Below are 17533 nucleotides of genomic sequence, written 5' to 3'. Positions count from 1 at the left end.
CGAGATCTTAATGTGAGCGGAGTCGGAATTCTGCTCTTGCCGCTCAACTTTCTGTAATTGTACAGCCGTCGGCAGTAAGCTAATTCTTTCATTCTCCCTGCTTCAATGCTATTCACACCATCTCTCTGAAAGTGTGCGTTTGGGTGTGTGTGTGTGTGTATGTGGGTGTGTGTGTGAGTCCCGCCTCCCACAGTGGCAAGGACGTTGACTTACAGGAGTGAGAAAGAAGCAGTGTCACTGAATGTTATTAAGTACGCAAACAAACATGAATGTAACTGGCAATGTATCGATTCCGGTGCATCAGTACATCGGCTTACATTTATAGTCCATGCAAAACACTGGTACCTTTTTAAAAACAAAAAACTCAAGGAAGAGCAATGATTTAAATTCCATACTTTGACTTTGCTGTGCTCACATGAGGTTTTGCTTGTTCCGCTATCTTGTCACATATTGGCTTAGCATAGCACAGACATCTGACGTACAAACGCACCTAATCACTTGCCCGTGCTTTTAGTTTTTTTATTGAAACTTTAAATATCGATTATTAATACCTATGAATCGATTCAGAATCTTTTTAATACGCCGAACGATGCATCGAAAAAACAATCAGATCCTAGTTCACAAACTATGCTTCCTGACATCCAAGCAGAATGCTCAGTTGCTTTCAGTTGTGACACTCGCACGGTGCGCCACGTATTTCAAGTATCTTTGTTTTTGGTTTTTTGTCTTTCAGGAAAACAGCCCAGTGGTTTCCCGGAAAATGAAAACTGCAAGTGGTTATGCTATTAGGAAGCTGAAGTTTTTGGAACGAAAGCGACGCTATAAAGAAAGCCTGCCCACCAGCTGCAGCAGCTTCTGTGCACGGCAGGGAGAGAGAGTGGAGAGGTACAAGAAGGTACGCCTGCACAGCGTAGCAGCAGAATCCAATCTCCACATTCAGGGCCAAAATAAGAACAATCTGCAGGAAGCTGACCATTTTTCAAACATTTGCTTGATGATCACTATTATAACAAGTTCACAAATCAGACCTTGACACGGAGTAGAAAGTGGAGTAAAACTTTTTTTGCCTCTGAAACTTGATTATCTTTATTAAATGGAATGTTACTTTAGTTTTAGTTTAGTAAGAAAATTAGTAAGAAGTCTTACATCATATCTAGAAAAGCTTTACTACAAACTATTTGTTACAGCTTCTTATGCTCGCCACCACCCTTTTTTTTTTTGCATAGCAGGCAAGGTCAAATGTTATTTTTAGTACAGCGTGTACTGTTGTGGTTGAAAAATGGGAGGCTGTGCACAAATGGCCCCCAGGCCGTCGATTGGATCTCCCTGCCACTACACACTTTCCTTTTGGAGCGGATGGCATGTCCAGATTGAGCCACCCACACAGCACTGTTAATGGATTGGGTTTCATTCACTGATTTATGTGCCTGTGTAATCAGACCGTCAGTATGACAGACAAATGTATTCACAATGATATAGTTCTCATCGTGTATGTGTAAAAGCAATTTTCTGTTTTTCCTTTTGGATCGAATTGCTCAGTAAACAAGAAAAACAAGACATTTTCAATGATGCCTCATCTATTATTGAAATGTTCTAAAATAATTCTAAAATGTAGCTTTTGTATACCTTCACTGGTGTGTGGTGTACTTGTTTTTGCAAAGCTGCAACATTTCATTCATTTCTTAGAATCAAATTAGTTTATACATTGGCAGTTCTCATTTGTAATAAATGGCCATCATCCGTGATATCGTATGCCATATAAAATATTTAGTCTGAAAGGTTTTCAAAAAAAAAATAAAATAAATTTTTTTTTAAAAAAAGGCAGGAGATGCTACTCAAAACAAAGGTAAGACTTTGCCAGATTTTGAGTACAATTCCGTGACTGGAAGACCAGAAGAGCCAAAAGCAGAGGTGCAAGCCGATCAATGGGCACATTCTTCACAGTCTTTTAAAATAATAGCCTGTTCTATCAGTTGTCCTGAATGGTGGGGGACTGATGTGTCACTCTCTTAATAGATCAGATGACAGACAGACAGACAGACAGACAGACAGCTTCCTTAGCGGTCTTACTCTGGCATCCAATACACTCCATAGTCACAATGTCTAGCCTCAGTGGGAAGCCACAAAAGAACCGCTGTGGGCAAGCTTACGCACACGCGCGGACTCACCTGCTGCAAACCGACGGGTGCTGACATGCAAAAAACTGTCCAAACACATCTATCAACAGCTGTTGACAGAAGAGGAAAAGGAGGAGGGGGATACGAGGTTAAAGCACAAGAGTTGTATTAAAAGTACAGTTTTTGTGACAAAATTAAATGCCATGGAGGTGACTGTAGCTCATTTTGTGGTTCATTTTTATGAAAAGTAATTTATACGCATTTAAATATACAGTGGTCACACAATGTACGAAAAAGGCAAGTAAAAAAGAAAAAAGAAGGCACCATAAGACTAAGTTTAAGGTGTAAAGTTATTTGTGAAGGGGGAGTAAAGAAGACAGCAAAGAGTCATTTGACTTTTCCACCTATGTGTGGTTTTGCAGTTTGAATGCTAACGAGGTCTTGAGAGCACAGACAAACAAGAAAAGATATCTGACAAATGGCAATTTCGCTGAGCAAATTAATGAACAGCTCAATCCCTACGACCTCCCTTTCAGGCTTAATGTTCTTCATTTTCCTTACCAGCAGATGCAATGGATGGGTAGCAATTAAGCTAGCACGAGTGCATTGTGATCTACTACCAAGTGTAATCTTATACAGTAAATAGACATGAATAAGGGTAGTGCAGTTGAAGGTGTATTATACCACAATCCAGTGTAGGCTTTATGTGACAGCTGCCCTAAATGAACAGCATTGGCAATCACCAAAATATTTGTCATATTTCTGTTATAGTGGTAGTATACGCAGTATACGCAAAGTCAGGACCGAAATAAATGTTTCGGACTACAAAACGACGCACCTGATTAAAAGCCACAACAGCTAAATTTAGCCATAAAAACAAATTGTACATACCGGTACATTGGCTGCTTCGGATTAATAGCCGCGGGTCTCCACGTTATAATGTATTTGCAAAGAAAGAGGTCACACAAATGATGTTTTTTTTTGTTTTTTTGTTTTTGTTTTAAACTTTTACAGTATATTAATATATACTTCCGCATTTATCTCTCCTTCATGCGTGCACATACCAACCGCAAATAGCTGATGAATATTCAGTATGTGGGTAGACTCGGACAGTTTCATTACTGTGACGTGTTCTGTACGTAATTTCATTGGTCCGCGGTGACGAGACTATGGGCAATCTTTTGACGGCTTGAAGCTCGTCAGTAAAAATTCATAAACAACCCTCGTCACAGCAGCAGGGTGCAGAAAGAGCAGAAAAAAGTAGCGTCTTATAGTCCAGAAAGTACAGTACGTAAGTAAGTAAGTAAATAATAAATACATATAAACATTCTTCTTCTGTTTTAATGGTTCTTATTCAGTCAGTGTCCCATCACTGGTGAGCTATTTTTTAGAATAGACCAGCAGGCTATCAATTGTACCCGCTGGCATCATGCGTTTAAAAAAAAAATAAAAAATTAACACACATAAATGGACATAGCAAAATGGCATCCATGGGAGCAGCCAATTATATTCTAGCTACTTGCAAGTCCCCTCAAAAAACAAAAGAAAAGCTTATTACCAGTGATGGACAACTCTAAAAACAAATGGGTTAAAAAGAAAAACAATTTTGGGTCAAAATTGGGTCAATTTGACCCAACTTTTGAAACCCAATTTTTGGGGTTGTTTTCTGCAGAAAGAACCCCCAAAATTAGTATTTTTGTACAAAACAACCCACAAAATTGGTCTGTTTCGGACAAAACAAAGCAAGAAGGTGGGTCAAATTGACCCAACTAGTGGATCAGTTCATTGTTGACCCAAAATTGCGTTGTTTTCAACAGAACTGTTTTTAGTTGTTTTTAATGGGGCGGCATGGCTCAGTGGTAGAGTGTCCGTTTCCCAGCCCAGAGGTTGTGAGATCGATCCTCGGCCATTGTGACCATGTGGAAGTATCCTTGAGCGAGATACTGAACCCCCAGTTGCTTCTGATCAGTCGATGAATGTGAACTCAGTGTGAAGCGCCTTGAGGGCCTTAATAGGTGGAAAAGCGCTATACAAGTGACAGCCATTTACCATTTAGAGTGTATGGCAAACGGTCAAACCGGTAGTCTGCCCGTACCTACTGGTGATAATTAAAACCAAATAAACAGACGACACTGAGCAGTTTCAAAGTACAGCACAAGACTGCCTTGTTCAAAATAATGACCAGCAGATTACACCCACCATGTGTGCCTTTGTGCGTGTGTGTGCCAATGATATTGTCAATGAGCAAGTGCGGTGACATTATCCAACACGGCATCACCCCACATCCTCCACCCGCCCACATACACACACAGTCTTCACACAAGCACATCATTCATTCAGAGGGTTTCATGAAGTGTCTATGGCACGACAAAGAACAATCGGAACAAGTCAACTCGCTAACTGAGCAGCTTTAATGCTGATAACTACTGTACAATTTCCCAAAAAACTATGAAGTTATTCAATTCTTTAAATGGTTTAAATCAGGGTTTGTTAATGTTGTCTTGTTATTTGTCACAGTTTATCGATTGAAAACAGTTGTTAAATTGAAATATTTTGTGATTCCATTAATTTAAATGAATATTTATTACCACCAAAAAAAAAAACACATAAGTACCAAAAATTCACACCATTAAGCACCAGTATCCATCTCCAGGTATCGGACATTGGTACCGCACCAGTTCAAATGTGAAAGATCTCTAGCACTGTCACACAGCAACAGTCTGATGGCATCCCAGTGATGTTACCTGAATATATTAATGACTGTGTTAAGGTTAATCCAATGTCAAGTCCCCAAACAATCCACCCCCCAAATCCATCTTCTACCTCTTTGGCTTACAGTTCCTTAAGATGAAGCAAATAACAGTATAGTGTTGCTTGACAGACCAGCTGATGAACACCTGGCTTGGCAAGCATTACTGTAGACGGACATGCCAATACAAAGAAGAAAGAAAACACTGTAGAACGTCAGAAAATAAAAGACAGATTGTGCGTGATGAAGTGAGAAAGGAGCCACAGAAAAATATGAAGTCTTTCATTGTTGTCCGTATGAAAGCCAAAGTCATCACACCGACGATGGCCAGATTAATGCTCGCGCTCTATTTGGGTTTGAGTCGAGGTCATGTAAGGTAGCAGCACCATATCTATGAAACCTAGTGTGAGAATGCAAGAGCCTACATGGTAGTAATAGAACAGAGCTTGGATTGTTGGCTGGCGGCCAAAGGTCTCACGGGACTGTGGGCTTCACTGCAAATGTTGAGCATTACTTGTTAAAGAAAGGAAAACAAATTTAGAAAGCATGGGGACTTAAGACCGCTTTCCTGACACGACTCACTGGTTTGACCAGGTTAATGTTGAAGTAAAAACAGAGTGCAAACACAGACAACACCCACAAACGTCATTGGTGACACGCACATGCAGCAATGATTCTTTCAATTCTCTGACTCGAGGTTGTTTAGCCGACTTTCCTGTGTGATAAAAAAAAAAAAAAATGTTGGTACTTGTTTTGAGCACACATGCACACACAAACTTTAGTGTCCCTTAACTCCATGACAACGACATTTTGGAGCTCATCTGTAGTAGTAGTAGTTGTTCATGTTGTAACAGAGGGCTGCGGAATCACTCAAGGCTAAGGTATGTATTAAGTCAATTTGTCAAATGACACAAATGTGGTATTACCTAATATAACATCATTTTTAGTCTTATTATTACGCCTGTCATAACTACTATATCGACTTATCGTTCGATAAATAAAGTCGACACATTCCACATTGTATAAATTGTCATTTACGCAGCTTCATTCTCTCTCCTGTCAGCCAAATGTGGTAGATAGGACTCTAACACACACACACACACACACCCCCACGCACACACGCACACACGCATACACACACGCACACGGCTGCAGTTGTAAAACTACACAAAGTTCAGTGGCATAATTGGAATTAGTTCCAAAGCCTAATGCTACAGCGGCAACATTTTTGGATTCAAGCCAGATGATCGCGGAGAGAAAGTTAATTGCTCTTAAAAAGCATGTTGCCTTATTATTATGCTCTAATCGTATCAAACAATTGGGGCATAAAAACGCATTGTGATAGTTTCTGGAAATATATATCGTCCTAAAAAATGTGGTATTGTGACAGGCCTAGTTATTAAATGAGCCATTAAAATGTGTCAAAAGGAAATAAATCTAAGCATTTTAGTGTATGCATTTAAAAAAAAACCTATACGTTTATATTTGACGCATATTAATCAAATGCGATGGTGCTTGAGGGTGCACACAAGGTTGTGCAAGCTTGTACTTGTCAAAGACCTCGTAAATTTATGGCTGAGTGTGTTTTTGACTATTATAGATGGTGTAATTGCTGGCTCCAGTGATTTGTAAGTTTCACAGGATGGGGTCATGTCAAACGGGGAGAACAGAGACTTGATTCAGAGCCATGCACGGAAGTTGTACAGAGAACGAGATTCTAAGCGGGATCGAGGACAGACGACGTACGCGCTCAGGCTAAAAGTGAAAAAGAGGGCAGACTTTTCAAAGGAGGCATTGAGGCAGTGGACTAGTTCAGGATATGAGGCTGCTCTGTAATAGAATCCAAGCCATGAATTGAGCAGAGCATAGAGGGAAGGCCCTTTTCTTTTTTTCCCATATAGCTCTATGGTCACAGAGTGCACAGAAACATATGTCACTGCGCAAAAGGACTGATTATATTACTTTGTATGTTCATCATGGCATGCTCCATACATGTCTACATGCATATGTGGGGTGTAATGTTCACTGTTTTGGCCCCTTTTGACTCTTTCGGAATCAAAGACTGTATGGAGTTCAGGTAGACACACACTCATTACTAACCTTTTATATGCCTTTTACGGGTTTCTACCCTGCTGTTCCTCATCCACATTTAATGAACTCTGAGCTATTAGTGTATATTAACTCAACTTTCCCATGTCTGCTCTGCAAGACCTTTTGCCTAATATGGGCCCTCATTAAGCACAACACAATTAACCTGAAAGAGTGTTTGTCATGTGAATTGTAAAATTGTGCATCTCTTAGGGACGTCACGATATCCAAATGTCACGATACGATAATATCACGATAGGAACCTCACGATAGGGCTGCTCCATGATGAAAAAAATATTAATCTCGATTATTTTGGTAATAATTGAAATCACGATCATTTTTTGCTACAAAACAAGAACAGGTTTAAACATGTAAAAAATATTAAGACAAAATCCTTTGAAACACTGTAATCATTTACGTTCGTTTTGGACCCAACAACATTGATTGAATTAATTATTAAAAAATAAAAATTAAAGTGTAAATGTCTAAATTAAAATATGATTTCCTTGTATAAACAAACAAGTTAACTTGCTTTGCACTTATAAATTGCCAGTTAGTAAACTGCTTGGAGTAAAATGCCAATTTTGACAGACTAACACACATGCTATTCATCTATACATTTAGACCTTCGTCTGGAGCCTTTTTTCGTTTTGTTTTTAAAGTAATATTTACACATAGAAAACAAAGTTAAAGTAATTTTTGTCTGATAAATTATAAATTTAATATGCTGATTGGGTCAAACTAATTTACATGTTGACTGTTCCATACTAGTACGTAATCTATACAATACTTCTAAATTACAGTAGGCCATATATAAACTGTATTGCAATATAATGACCAATAATATGTTTGCAAATTGCATTTGAAGCAATTTGAAACAAAAATGAACACAAAAAATTGAATTGAATTCATATTATAGATTACACAAGAACTTTAACTTAAGTCACAGTAATCATGTTTAGCATGCTTTCTATTTTTGTGCTAGTAAAAGTAGTGTATATTTGCAAAAGATATGTTATTTATAATAAATCTCTCGTGCCGATTGCAAAATGGAGTCTGTGCCCTGAATATTTGCAAGCCTTGTCCGGGCAATAGATTCTGTTATCTTTTTGTGTCTCTCCGATGTTGATGGGTGGGGGTTGCTGCGTTCAGTGTTTCAACGACTGAGATTTGCGTTGCAGATGACGCCAAATCTAACTCTGTGTTTTCTAGCTTTTGTGTATCATAACATCATCGTAAACCAAACGATGGTTGAGTAGATTTGTTGTGTTGCCGGTGGATGCAGAGACAACTTGCACTTTCTACGCCTTTGCTCGCCGTCTTCCACGGCAAACCCAAAATGTAACCAAATAAGCGATTTGTCATAAGTTTAGATAAGATTTGTCAAATAAGTCATTCTTGTGGCGGGTCTTGTGCCATTTTTAGGTCTGTTACTCTGTTAAAACGTTGATTAGGAGCGTGTGCAGTGTGACTTGCTGGGTGCGGGGTGTGGGCTGGCTGGCTCGCTAGGTAGCTTGGAGAGGGCGGCGCGACGGAGTAACTCGTGTGCGCATGCCTCTAAACAACTCAAAGTTAGTATTAATAATCAGTTTTTTACGATTACGCCAATTTTGTAATCGTGGAGTGTATTAATCGAGATCGTAATTGAATTTCGATTCATTACGCTAGTTATCATGATATTGTGGGGAGGTTGGCAATACATAAAAAGCTCACAATACCGTATAAAAGCTGAAAAAAAAAAAATCACAATATTCTGTTTTTGTACATAATAACAACATTCACAAAGAAATAGGCTTGGCCAGTCATGGGCTCCTTCCTACTGGCGATTAGCATGGGTCTTAAACATAGGTGGCATCAAATTAAACTGCACTAATAAACTAACCACCAGCGGGTGCTATTACTGGACAAATGGAAAACAACTTGGACTTTCAAACCGATTTGCTGCTATTAATATCACAACATGACGACTATATATTGTGGCAATTTTAATATCGCGATATCACGATATTGCCGATATTGCCGATATTGTGACATCCCTAGCATCTCTGCATACACGGATTTTTCTTATGCACCTCGTCTTTTTAAAACTACAGCATACATTTAGAGAAACCATTTTTTGTAGTGGGCAGCATGGTGGACGACTGGTTAGCACGTCCGCCTCACAGTTCAGAGGTGGTGGGTTCAATTCTGGCCCCCGCCTTCCTGTGTGTAGTTTGTATGTTCTCCCCGTGCCTGCGTGGGTTTTCCCCGGGTACTCCGGTTTCCTCCCACATTCTAAAAACATGCGTGGTAAGTTGACTGGACACTCTAAATTGCCCGTAGGTGTGATTGTGAGTGCGGTTGTTTGTTTGTCTCTGTGTGCCCTGCGATTGGCTGGCAACCAGTTCAGGGTGTAGCCCGCCTACTGCCCGATGACAGCTGGGATAGGCTCCAACACCTCTGTGACCCTTGTGAGGATAAGCGGTATAGATAATGGATGGGTGGATGGATGGATGGATGGATGGATTTTTTGTCGTGAAAAACACCATATTATCAATAAGGCTTGCATAATTAAAAACAAAACCAGCTGTGGGTGCAAGTGCATTGCTGACACACTAGAGTGCTCAATACAAATGAGTAAACACCAAAAGATTTGCAAGAAGACCATGAGTTTCCTTACTGAATCAATATTTCATATGGCATAAAATAATCTGACAAATCCATCGCATTAATTGCAAATGAGATTTGTTTGTGCTCACACCAAAAATAAGCGATGAAAGACGGACTAAACCAGGAGTAGGTGTTGTATTTACAAGGTCACCACAGGCTAAACAACAGGGATTTTTGGGTGGATTATTGTGCTGGATCATTGCCTGTAAATTTGGAAATGCAATATAGAATGCTTTTGGCACATAGTGGACACTGGACAGTAAAGAAACAAATATTCGACAAAGATAGATGTTTGTGAAATGTGTAAGAAACAGTTCCACAAATTTCAGATATATGAAGCACTTTATCAATAGGGTTTGTTTACATTGACGTTTTAATGCATAAAAAGAAGAACATCTTATTCTGATAAGATAAGTTAGTGTGTAAAAAAAGAGAACTAGCTTGTTCTGTTGCACTTTGTTTATGCTAGAATACTAAGAGAACTTGCTTGTTCTGATATCAATGTTGCTTATTTTTCCATTTTGGAATCAGCAAAGCTGAGTCGGTTTTAAAATAAATTCCAATGGAAAGAAAATGTTTATTTTGAGTTACTTTTAATTTGTATAGGTTTATTTACAAAAGAGTTACTGTATCAAAATATCATATCGAAGTTGCCTTTGTCTTATCAAATTGTATTGTTAAAAAAAGCGATATATCGCTTTGTCGAATTGCTTTAGCAAAGGTTTTTAAAAATTTCAGGTACACACATTGAAAGCAATATGAAAAAAATTTAAATACCATATTCCCCCAATTTAACATTGTCTATTCCAATGAAAGTCCATCAAAGTTCAAGTTTTAACAGAACCCACACAGTCTGCTGGAAAATGATAAATGCATCTCAGCTTTCTGATATGAGTGCAACAGTAATTACATTCATTTAAAGTTCTTTAAAACTATAAACTGAACAGACCAAAGGCTGTCCCATATCAAAGTCGGCAGAATCAATAGATCAAATGTCAATCTTTACAACGTGACGGCTTTACAGCAACAACTACAAAAGGCGGCTGGTGGCTGTGAGGATTGATAAATGTTCTGCCGACTATTTGGTTATGTTTCATTTTCCCAACGCGGTCCAATCCTGCAGGCCATGGTACAGTTTAGGATGGGGCCCTTAACATTGTTTAACAAAATGTGTCTTGTGTTTTTTTCCCCATTACATTTTAGTTGTGACAATTACCTGTCAACCATTGAAGGGTGTGTTTAGCTGCCCCAAATAAGTGTCGTAACCTTGATACAGCTACACCAAGGTGACGGGGCAGTGGAACAATGTGGATCAGTTGATTTAGTACCGGAAGACAAAGAGGAGAGTACGCAAGAAAGGTCATCATCCATTTTCCTGTCACCTAGCAGGCTACGGCTGACTTTGACGAGCCAGTAGAGAAGGACCCAATCCAAGGAGATGCTAATCATATCAATTCTACGGGTAACAAGCTCACATAGAGCAGGCATGCACCCACACATGCACACACATGGTGAACAATGTATGAAGAGGGCAAACATTTGAGATCTTCACTGAACCACACCAAGAGATCTATTACATGCACAATGACAAATGCTTTTTAGATTCCAATAGAGCAATGAGCTTTGGTGACCAGTGAGACTGCAGTTACGTCCAAGTCTCACTTGTCATACAAGTAATACGTCAGACTAGACTATTACCATAAATACTTTTATCTGTAAAAGATTCTTAAAACGGTATATTTTGTAGGGCTGTGGGGTTGGAGATGAAATTGGAAAAAAATGTATGGATCTCTTTCCCCTGTCAGCTACAGGTAATTATTGTTCTGTCCCCTTCAAAAAGACAATTTTGATAGAAAACTTTGAGAAACTGTCTTAGCGAAGGTTACAACAAGTCTGAGTATTAAGCAGCAAGCCAATTAGGTATACACACGCATAGGCGCACGCATGCACGCAAAAATATATAACGGGAGAGCGACAAAAGAGCCAGTAGATAATAACAGTGACCGAATGGCACTAAATCAAGGAACCGAAAGAGAGGACCGAAGCTCAATCAGTCATTTCCACATCAGCAGGTAAGATGATGAATGTGCCTGTGACATCTCCTATTTAGAGTCAAGGGATTTAGAGGAGAGTCAATGCTGGCTCACTCACAAACACACACACACAAAGGAATATTTGTCTGATTGTTCAGATGCAGCTGAGTTTAAGTCCAGGTAAGGAGCAGGGTCAAAACAAAGCCAACTCTGGTGCTACAAACAGCACAATGATGACTGTAATACCACTACGGCGCACTGGACAACTTAAACTGGTTAATATGTATGTGTTAGCTGATTCAGAACTGCTGAGAACATGTTTAATTTGAAGTTCCCTTCACCAAAACACCTGCTAAATGGCAACTGGATTCCTACCTCTTGAGTTTGTTGCCAGGTCAGCCACTTTCTGAAAGGCATCCGAAAAGGCAGCCAAGGCGACCACTGTGGCTCTAGAAGAGGAAAAGATAAAAGAGCTTCAGTTACATAAAACACTTACTGATCAATTCCCTACAGGACAAGCATCCTATTTTTTTTCAACACACTAGTAGCCTCAGTAGTGGTGCTGTTGATTGGGTAACCAACATACACTGACAGTGTGTGCGTGCACAAATTAATCAGGTGACTGACATAGTCCATGCTCCACTTTTTCACGCTTTTCTGTGAAGTCCCAGTTTACATGCACCGGTTAAAATTCAATATTTGGCCAAATCTTGTCTGCCATTGCTACTGCAGGTTGCGGCCATGTTTCTTTAAGATCATTTTGTGGTGCAGGTGGTGCAAGGAAGAGTGGCTTATTGCTACTTGGTAACTGGTGTAAGCCGAGTGGTAAATAATACCCCAGTTGGAGTATATTGTAAAACTAAACACACAAGAAATAGAATTACACACATTGTATTTTTGAATACAACACATGCTTTGTTTTAAAAAATATCACCTTTGCTAATGCAAAAGTCAATGTGAAATCCTGTGGCATGCTAATGGGAAATTAGCATCAACTTCAGAGAGTGACATTACTTCAAATAACAAATATTCACACACAAATGCTTTAGGAACACAAACACACAGGAAAGGAACTTATTCTTGCCACCCTATGAAAGACAAGTTCTATTAATTGAGCTCAATCCCAACTTTCTTCTTCTACTCTTCTTATTCCACTGTAAGTGTGTACCCCATTCATGCACGGCACCACACTGCCCCTCCCTAAGAGGCCAACGTGCGCACAGCAGGAACAGCTGCTATTTATTTTTATAATTGCTATTATATTGCTATATTATTTGTTTGTTATGTTACTCATTTATTTTTAAGTTCTTTTAAATTATATTTAAAGTTGAGTTTTCAAGGATTCAAGGAATGGAATAGAAGGAACGAACGATAACGACATTATTATGGATTCTGTGAAAACTACAACATTTAAAAAAAGAAAAACTAAATATCGAAACAAAATGATGCGGGAAGGGCATATTTTTAATGAGCGCTCACTGCATCAACATTTATTAAGTCAGCAATAAACAAAGAATTTAATTCACATTGTAATGCAACAGTGCAACATGTTTGTGCAATGCCTTGATTTGTCAACACGTGTTTACTTTTGGGGTCCAACAGAATACTAGCAAACTGGGGACTTTCCATAACATTACAGTTTTTACTATTGCTGCAGTAGATTATATCTCAAAGGGTCAACCACAAGACAGACAGAACAAAACGCATACTGTAAAGAACTGAGTTCCAGAATTCAGTTTAAGTGCCAAAAATGCCTGAAGATTCATGTATGCAACCAATGACAGCATACCACTTTTCTCATCGCGCAAATAGCTCATGAAAATTTAATATTGGCAAATAAGCAGTTTGAGGGCAGGGTTTACCAAAAGAAATCATGGGTGTGGCTTGACCATAAAAAATAAAAAAAAACATGGGCAATTGGGCACACAGATTCCTTTCTATTTCAAGCACAGCACTGGCACTGGAGGAGCTACAATACTATAGTATGTACTCATGAATTGAGTGCTCTCAAGAAGTCTGATCAGCGTTTCATTCATAAAATAAATAAATACATTTGAAAAAATGAGGATTTCCCTCACTAGAAGAATCATCATCTTATAAATATTCTTCCATGGCCTCCACTCCCCTTAGACCGTGGTGCCTTTGACAATGACACATTGAGTGCTGCTGCCACTATCTATTCTTAGTGCAGCAGAAACTGGAATGGAGCTGTGGTTGATTTGAATCCTGGAAAGAGGGTGAATTTAACACCACTTTTGAGACACTAAATTCCAACAATTTTGAGATGAGTATACAGTATACTGTATGTCAACTGTACTTTAGCCATTGTATGCATCTTAGATATTATGCCACATTGAATATAATGTCTGTCTGTATCCTTTGGAAATAAACAAGCTCAAACTGATTTTATTGCTGTATTGAGGGGGTCTTTCTTTTTCCAAATGAAGTCTAAACAAGAGCAAATTCTTAGTCTCGATACAGCTGCATCAATCAGCAAACAGACCAAAAGAGACCATGATTAGAAATCAGCTAGCCTTTATTCTTCACCATATTTCAAACCAAAATGAGTAGGAGGGGGGAAAACACCATAGTTGGACCAAAAAAATGGCTGAACACTATAATTGCTTGATTTCCTAGGTGCTTTGTGAGAGGGGTGCAGAGGGGCTAAATTACAGAGCAGTACCCCAAGGACATCATTACACACATGCATAGACACATGCCACAAGCACTGCTGGCTAGCCACTTATCTGAGCCAAAGCGGGAAGGTGGGTGTGTTTGTGTTTTACCATGTGTGTGTCCCTTTATGTAACCCAGTCCCACAACAGATTACAGAGCTCCATCATGGGTGGATGGGGTGTGGGGGCGGCTCTGCCGTGGTCAAAACCACTACTTTTGCCAAATTGGAAGTGGCTATAGAAAACATTAAAGAAGACCAAAAAGGCTGTATAGTGGTTTACCATTAGGGCAAGTAAGTAGTGCACTGGTAGTGATCGATCTCGACACTTGTAAACTATCCAGAATAAACAACATCAGTACAGCTGGCACAACTACTGCAGCCTACGGTAGAGTTTAAGTCCAGTAATCGGGGCAAAGTTGGAAATACCACAACAGTCGGACTATAAATAGCGCTGCTCTCATGACTTGGATTGTCCGTATTAAAAGGCTATTCCTCTCGATTCTTTTTGTCTTGTACGAGAGTGGTGTACGTACATACAAATAGATTTTTATTTCATTTTAACACACTTAAAATGTGTGAAAACGACGCTTGAAACTGATTCATCTAGCTGACCTAACGTCTATCGGATGACACTACTTAGTAAGTGCGTTCATCACAAGTCTTCATGCTATGTTGTTTCTATGGAATTAGTAGTACAAATCACAACAATTTACATTGTTAGAACCTCATTCCTCTCTTTAATTGCGACAACTACTCAGGTACATTGGTCCAAATAACCTTTTCACCCGAACGGTCAGTGGTCCAATCTACTTTTAACACTGGCACAGTGCACAGACCGGCAGACACCTTACTGTCAAATAGGCAGTCATTAGCAACAAGAGCACAAATGCTCCCCTGAGTTTAAGTATGACAGGGTCACATATTTAACCCCTAAATGATGGTAACAGTCGAATAACATATCACCATGAATCAGTTGCAACACTGAGAAAACAGATGAATGGAACCCTGTGTGGCTTCTAGATGCTATTGTTAAGTCCCTGAGCCTTTATACAGCTGTCACTATGAGTCTGTCCCGGAACACGTGGACATTTATACGGCAAGGGATCTGCCGTGCACTGTTAATCAAAGAAATATTCCAGACTGCAGGACAGCCGCAGTTACAGTACTTGGAGAACAATAAGCTTTTATCTCAGCTGTCGTAAGATGTTTGTCTATTGACACGTGGCCACTTAAAACCGGCCAAGAGAAGTGGCGAGAATTGGCGGCCGTAGTTAGCAGAAGACTGGCAGGAGGTGCGCAAATTTACAGCCTGAAGAAGACAATTTAGACTGAGGGATGGACGGACAGGATGGGCAGAAAGGACGTTGAGAGATTCTGGCTTATTTAAACTGACAATGCTTGTTGGTCAAATGACATATTATAACTTTATTTGGAAGGCAACATTCCATTTTCAATAGGATTACTATTTCTGAATATAAAAAGGGGACATTTGTGAGTCATTGATTCACTGAAGGTCACTAGCCCATCATAATCATGCAAATGTGTTGCGTAAGCAAAAGCTCACCTGAGCTGTGACTGCAGTTTGCCTGCCTTGTTGATGAAATCCTCCCAAATCGGGTAGCCACTCTGTGAAGGAGAACAAAATTAATGTTGTAATCAAGACAGATTTCACAATGGCCAGTTACATAACATTTGACAATGTGCAGGTGCCGAGAGGGCTGAGACGAGCTAATTGTTCCCCAAACAAATTATTTTAATCGCAAATGATGATTTTTACGTTTAAAAAGATTAGAACAATTATGAACACCGATATTTACCATCATGTCCTGTAGGCTGCAAAATGGGTCACTGGCTTCTTTGGGCAAAGTCCCCTCACAGCAAAACTATTAATACTATGTCATAATGAGCCCAGCACCTAATGGGACTCTAAATTTACCTAATTGAGGTCTCTGGCTCAAAATAGTTTAATCTAAACTATGGCAGTAAAAGTGGTGTTCAGAGGAGCCTGCAGACTCTGAAATGGAACACAGCAGTGGAAGCGCGCAAGATAAAGAGTGAGGGCTTGACCAAATGTTTGCCAGTGATGTGCTACTACTGTCAACTACCTTAGGAATGTTATGTTATGCTGTCAAACATTACACCCAACAATGACTGAAGCTCTCCCCGTCCTCTGACTTCTCTCTATCCACATTACATCACTTACTGTATGACGCGTCCCAAAAATAAATAGATGCTAGGAATTAGATACTTAAAAAAAAAAAAAAAACATGGACTAATTGACTTTGGCCACCTTCTTTTGTGCCTATTTAATTTCTATTTCAATCCTTAACTTCCCTTGTGATTTCTAATGCATTCCAAAGCATACCATGATGCTCTCTCCACCACACTTCAGTTGGGATAAGCTCTTGCTGTTTGTGTGCTGCGCAATTTTTGCCTCCACACATGGCATTGTGTGTTCCTCCCAAACAATCCAACTTTGGCTTTATCTGTCCACAAATGATTATGCCAGTAGTGCTGTGCAACAACATCCAAGAACTCTTTCGCAAACTTCAAATGTGCAGCAATGTTTTTTTTAGAACAGCAAAGGGTTCCTCTTTGGTGTTCTCCCATGAGACCCTGCTTGTTTAATTATTTGCATATGGTAGATTAGTTAGGAGAGATGTTGGAATGTGCCAGTGATTTTTGTTAAGTCTTCTGCTGGTTCTGTTGTTTTTCTTTGTTAGTTTGATTTGTATTTATTTATTTTTTTTAAATCTCATTGAGCCTTCTGCACTGTGCTCTTACAGTCATCTTTACAGGATGGCCACTCCTTGGGAGAGATGCCACAATGTTGAATTTTCTCCATTTATAGAAAAATTGTGGACTGATGACTATCAAGAATTTTAGAGATACTATACTATAACTTGAAATATTTTCCAGCTTTATACAAGTTGATACATTAAATCTTGACCTCAACTCGATTGAGATACGGTGACATGACCTTAAGAGAGCTATTCACAGCAGACATTCCAGGAATCTTGCTAAACTGCAACTGTTTTGTTGAGAGTAATGGTCCAAAATTCATGTGCATGTCTGATCTCCAACTACAGGCAACCTTCGGTTGAGGTTATTGCTGACAAAGGACCAGTTATGAAATCCAATGTTTTATTCTACTTTGTCCTCCTGGCCCTGTGAATGTTTACATGTTTTTTTAAAAAAAGTAAAGGCAAAATTGTCTGTT

General features: G+C 39.3%; 1 protein-coding gene across 6 annotated transcripts in view; it reads right to left on the bottom strand.

The window, feature by feature from the left end:
- The window catches only part of LOC147143902 (protein MTSS 1-like), a 36117-nt gene that overhangs the window by 17304 nt on the left and 1280 nt on the right, over positions 1 to 17533 (bottom strand). For all 6 annotated transcript variants that reach the window (XM_086038636.1, XM_086038639.1, XM_086038635.1 and 3 more), the window contains exons 2-3: positions 15878 to 15939; positions 12012 to 12085 (exon numbers count right to left, since the gene is read on the bottom strand). In XM_086038636.1, coding sequence (XP_085894762.1) covers positions 12012 to 12085; positions 15878 to 15939 — 136 coding nt within the window. The remainder of the gene's footprint in view (positions 1 to 12011; positions 12086 to 15877; positions 15940 to 17533) is intronic.

Source organism: Filicampus tigris, chromosome 8 (assembly GCF_054856515.1).
Source record: "Filicampus tigris isolate MCC_2025a chromosome 8, RoL_Ftig_1.0, whole genome shotgun sequence".
NCBI classification, from domain to species: domain Eukaryota; kingdom Metazoa; phylum Chordata; class Actinopteri; order Syngnathiformes; family Syngnathidae; genus Filicampus; species Filicampus tigris.
This window is presented reverse-complemented; position numbering and strand designations above follow the sequence as displayed.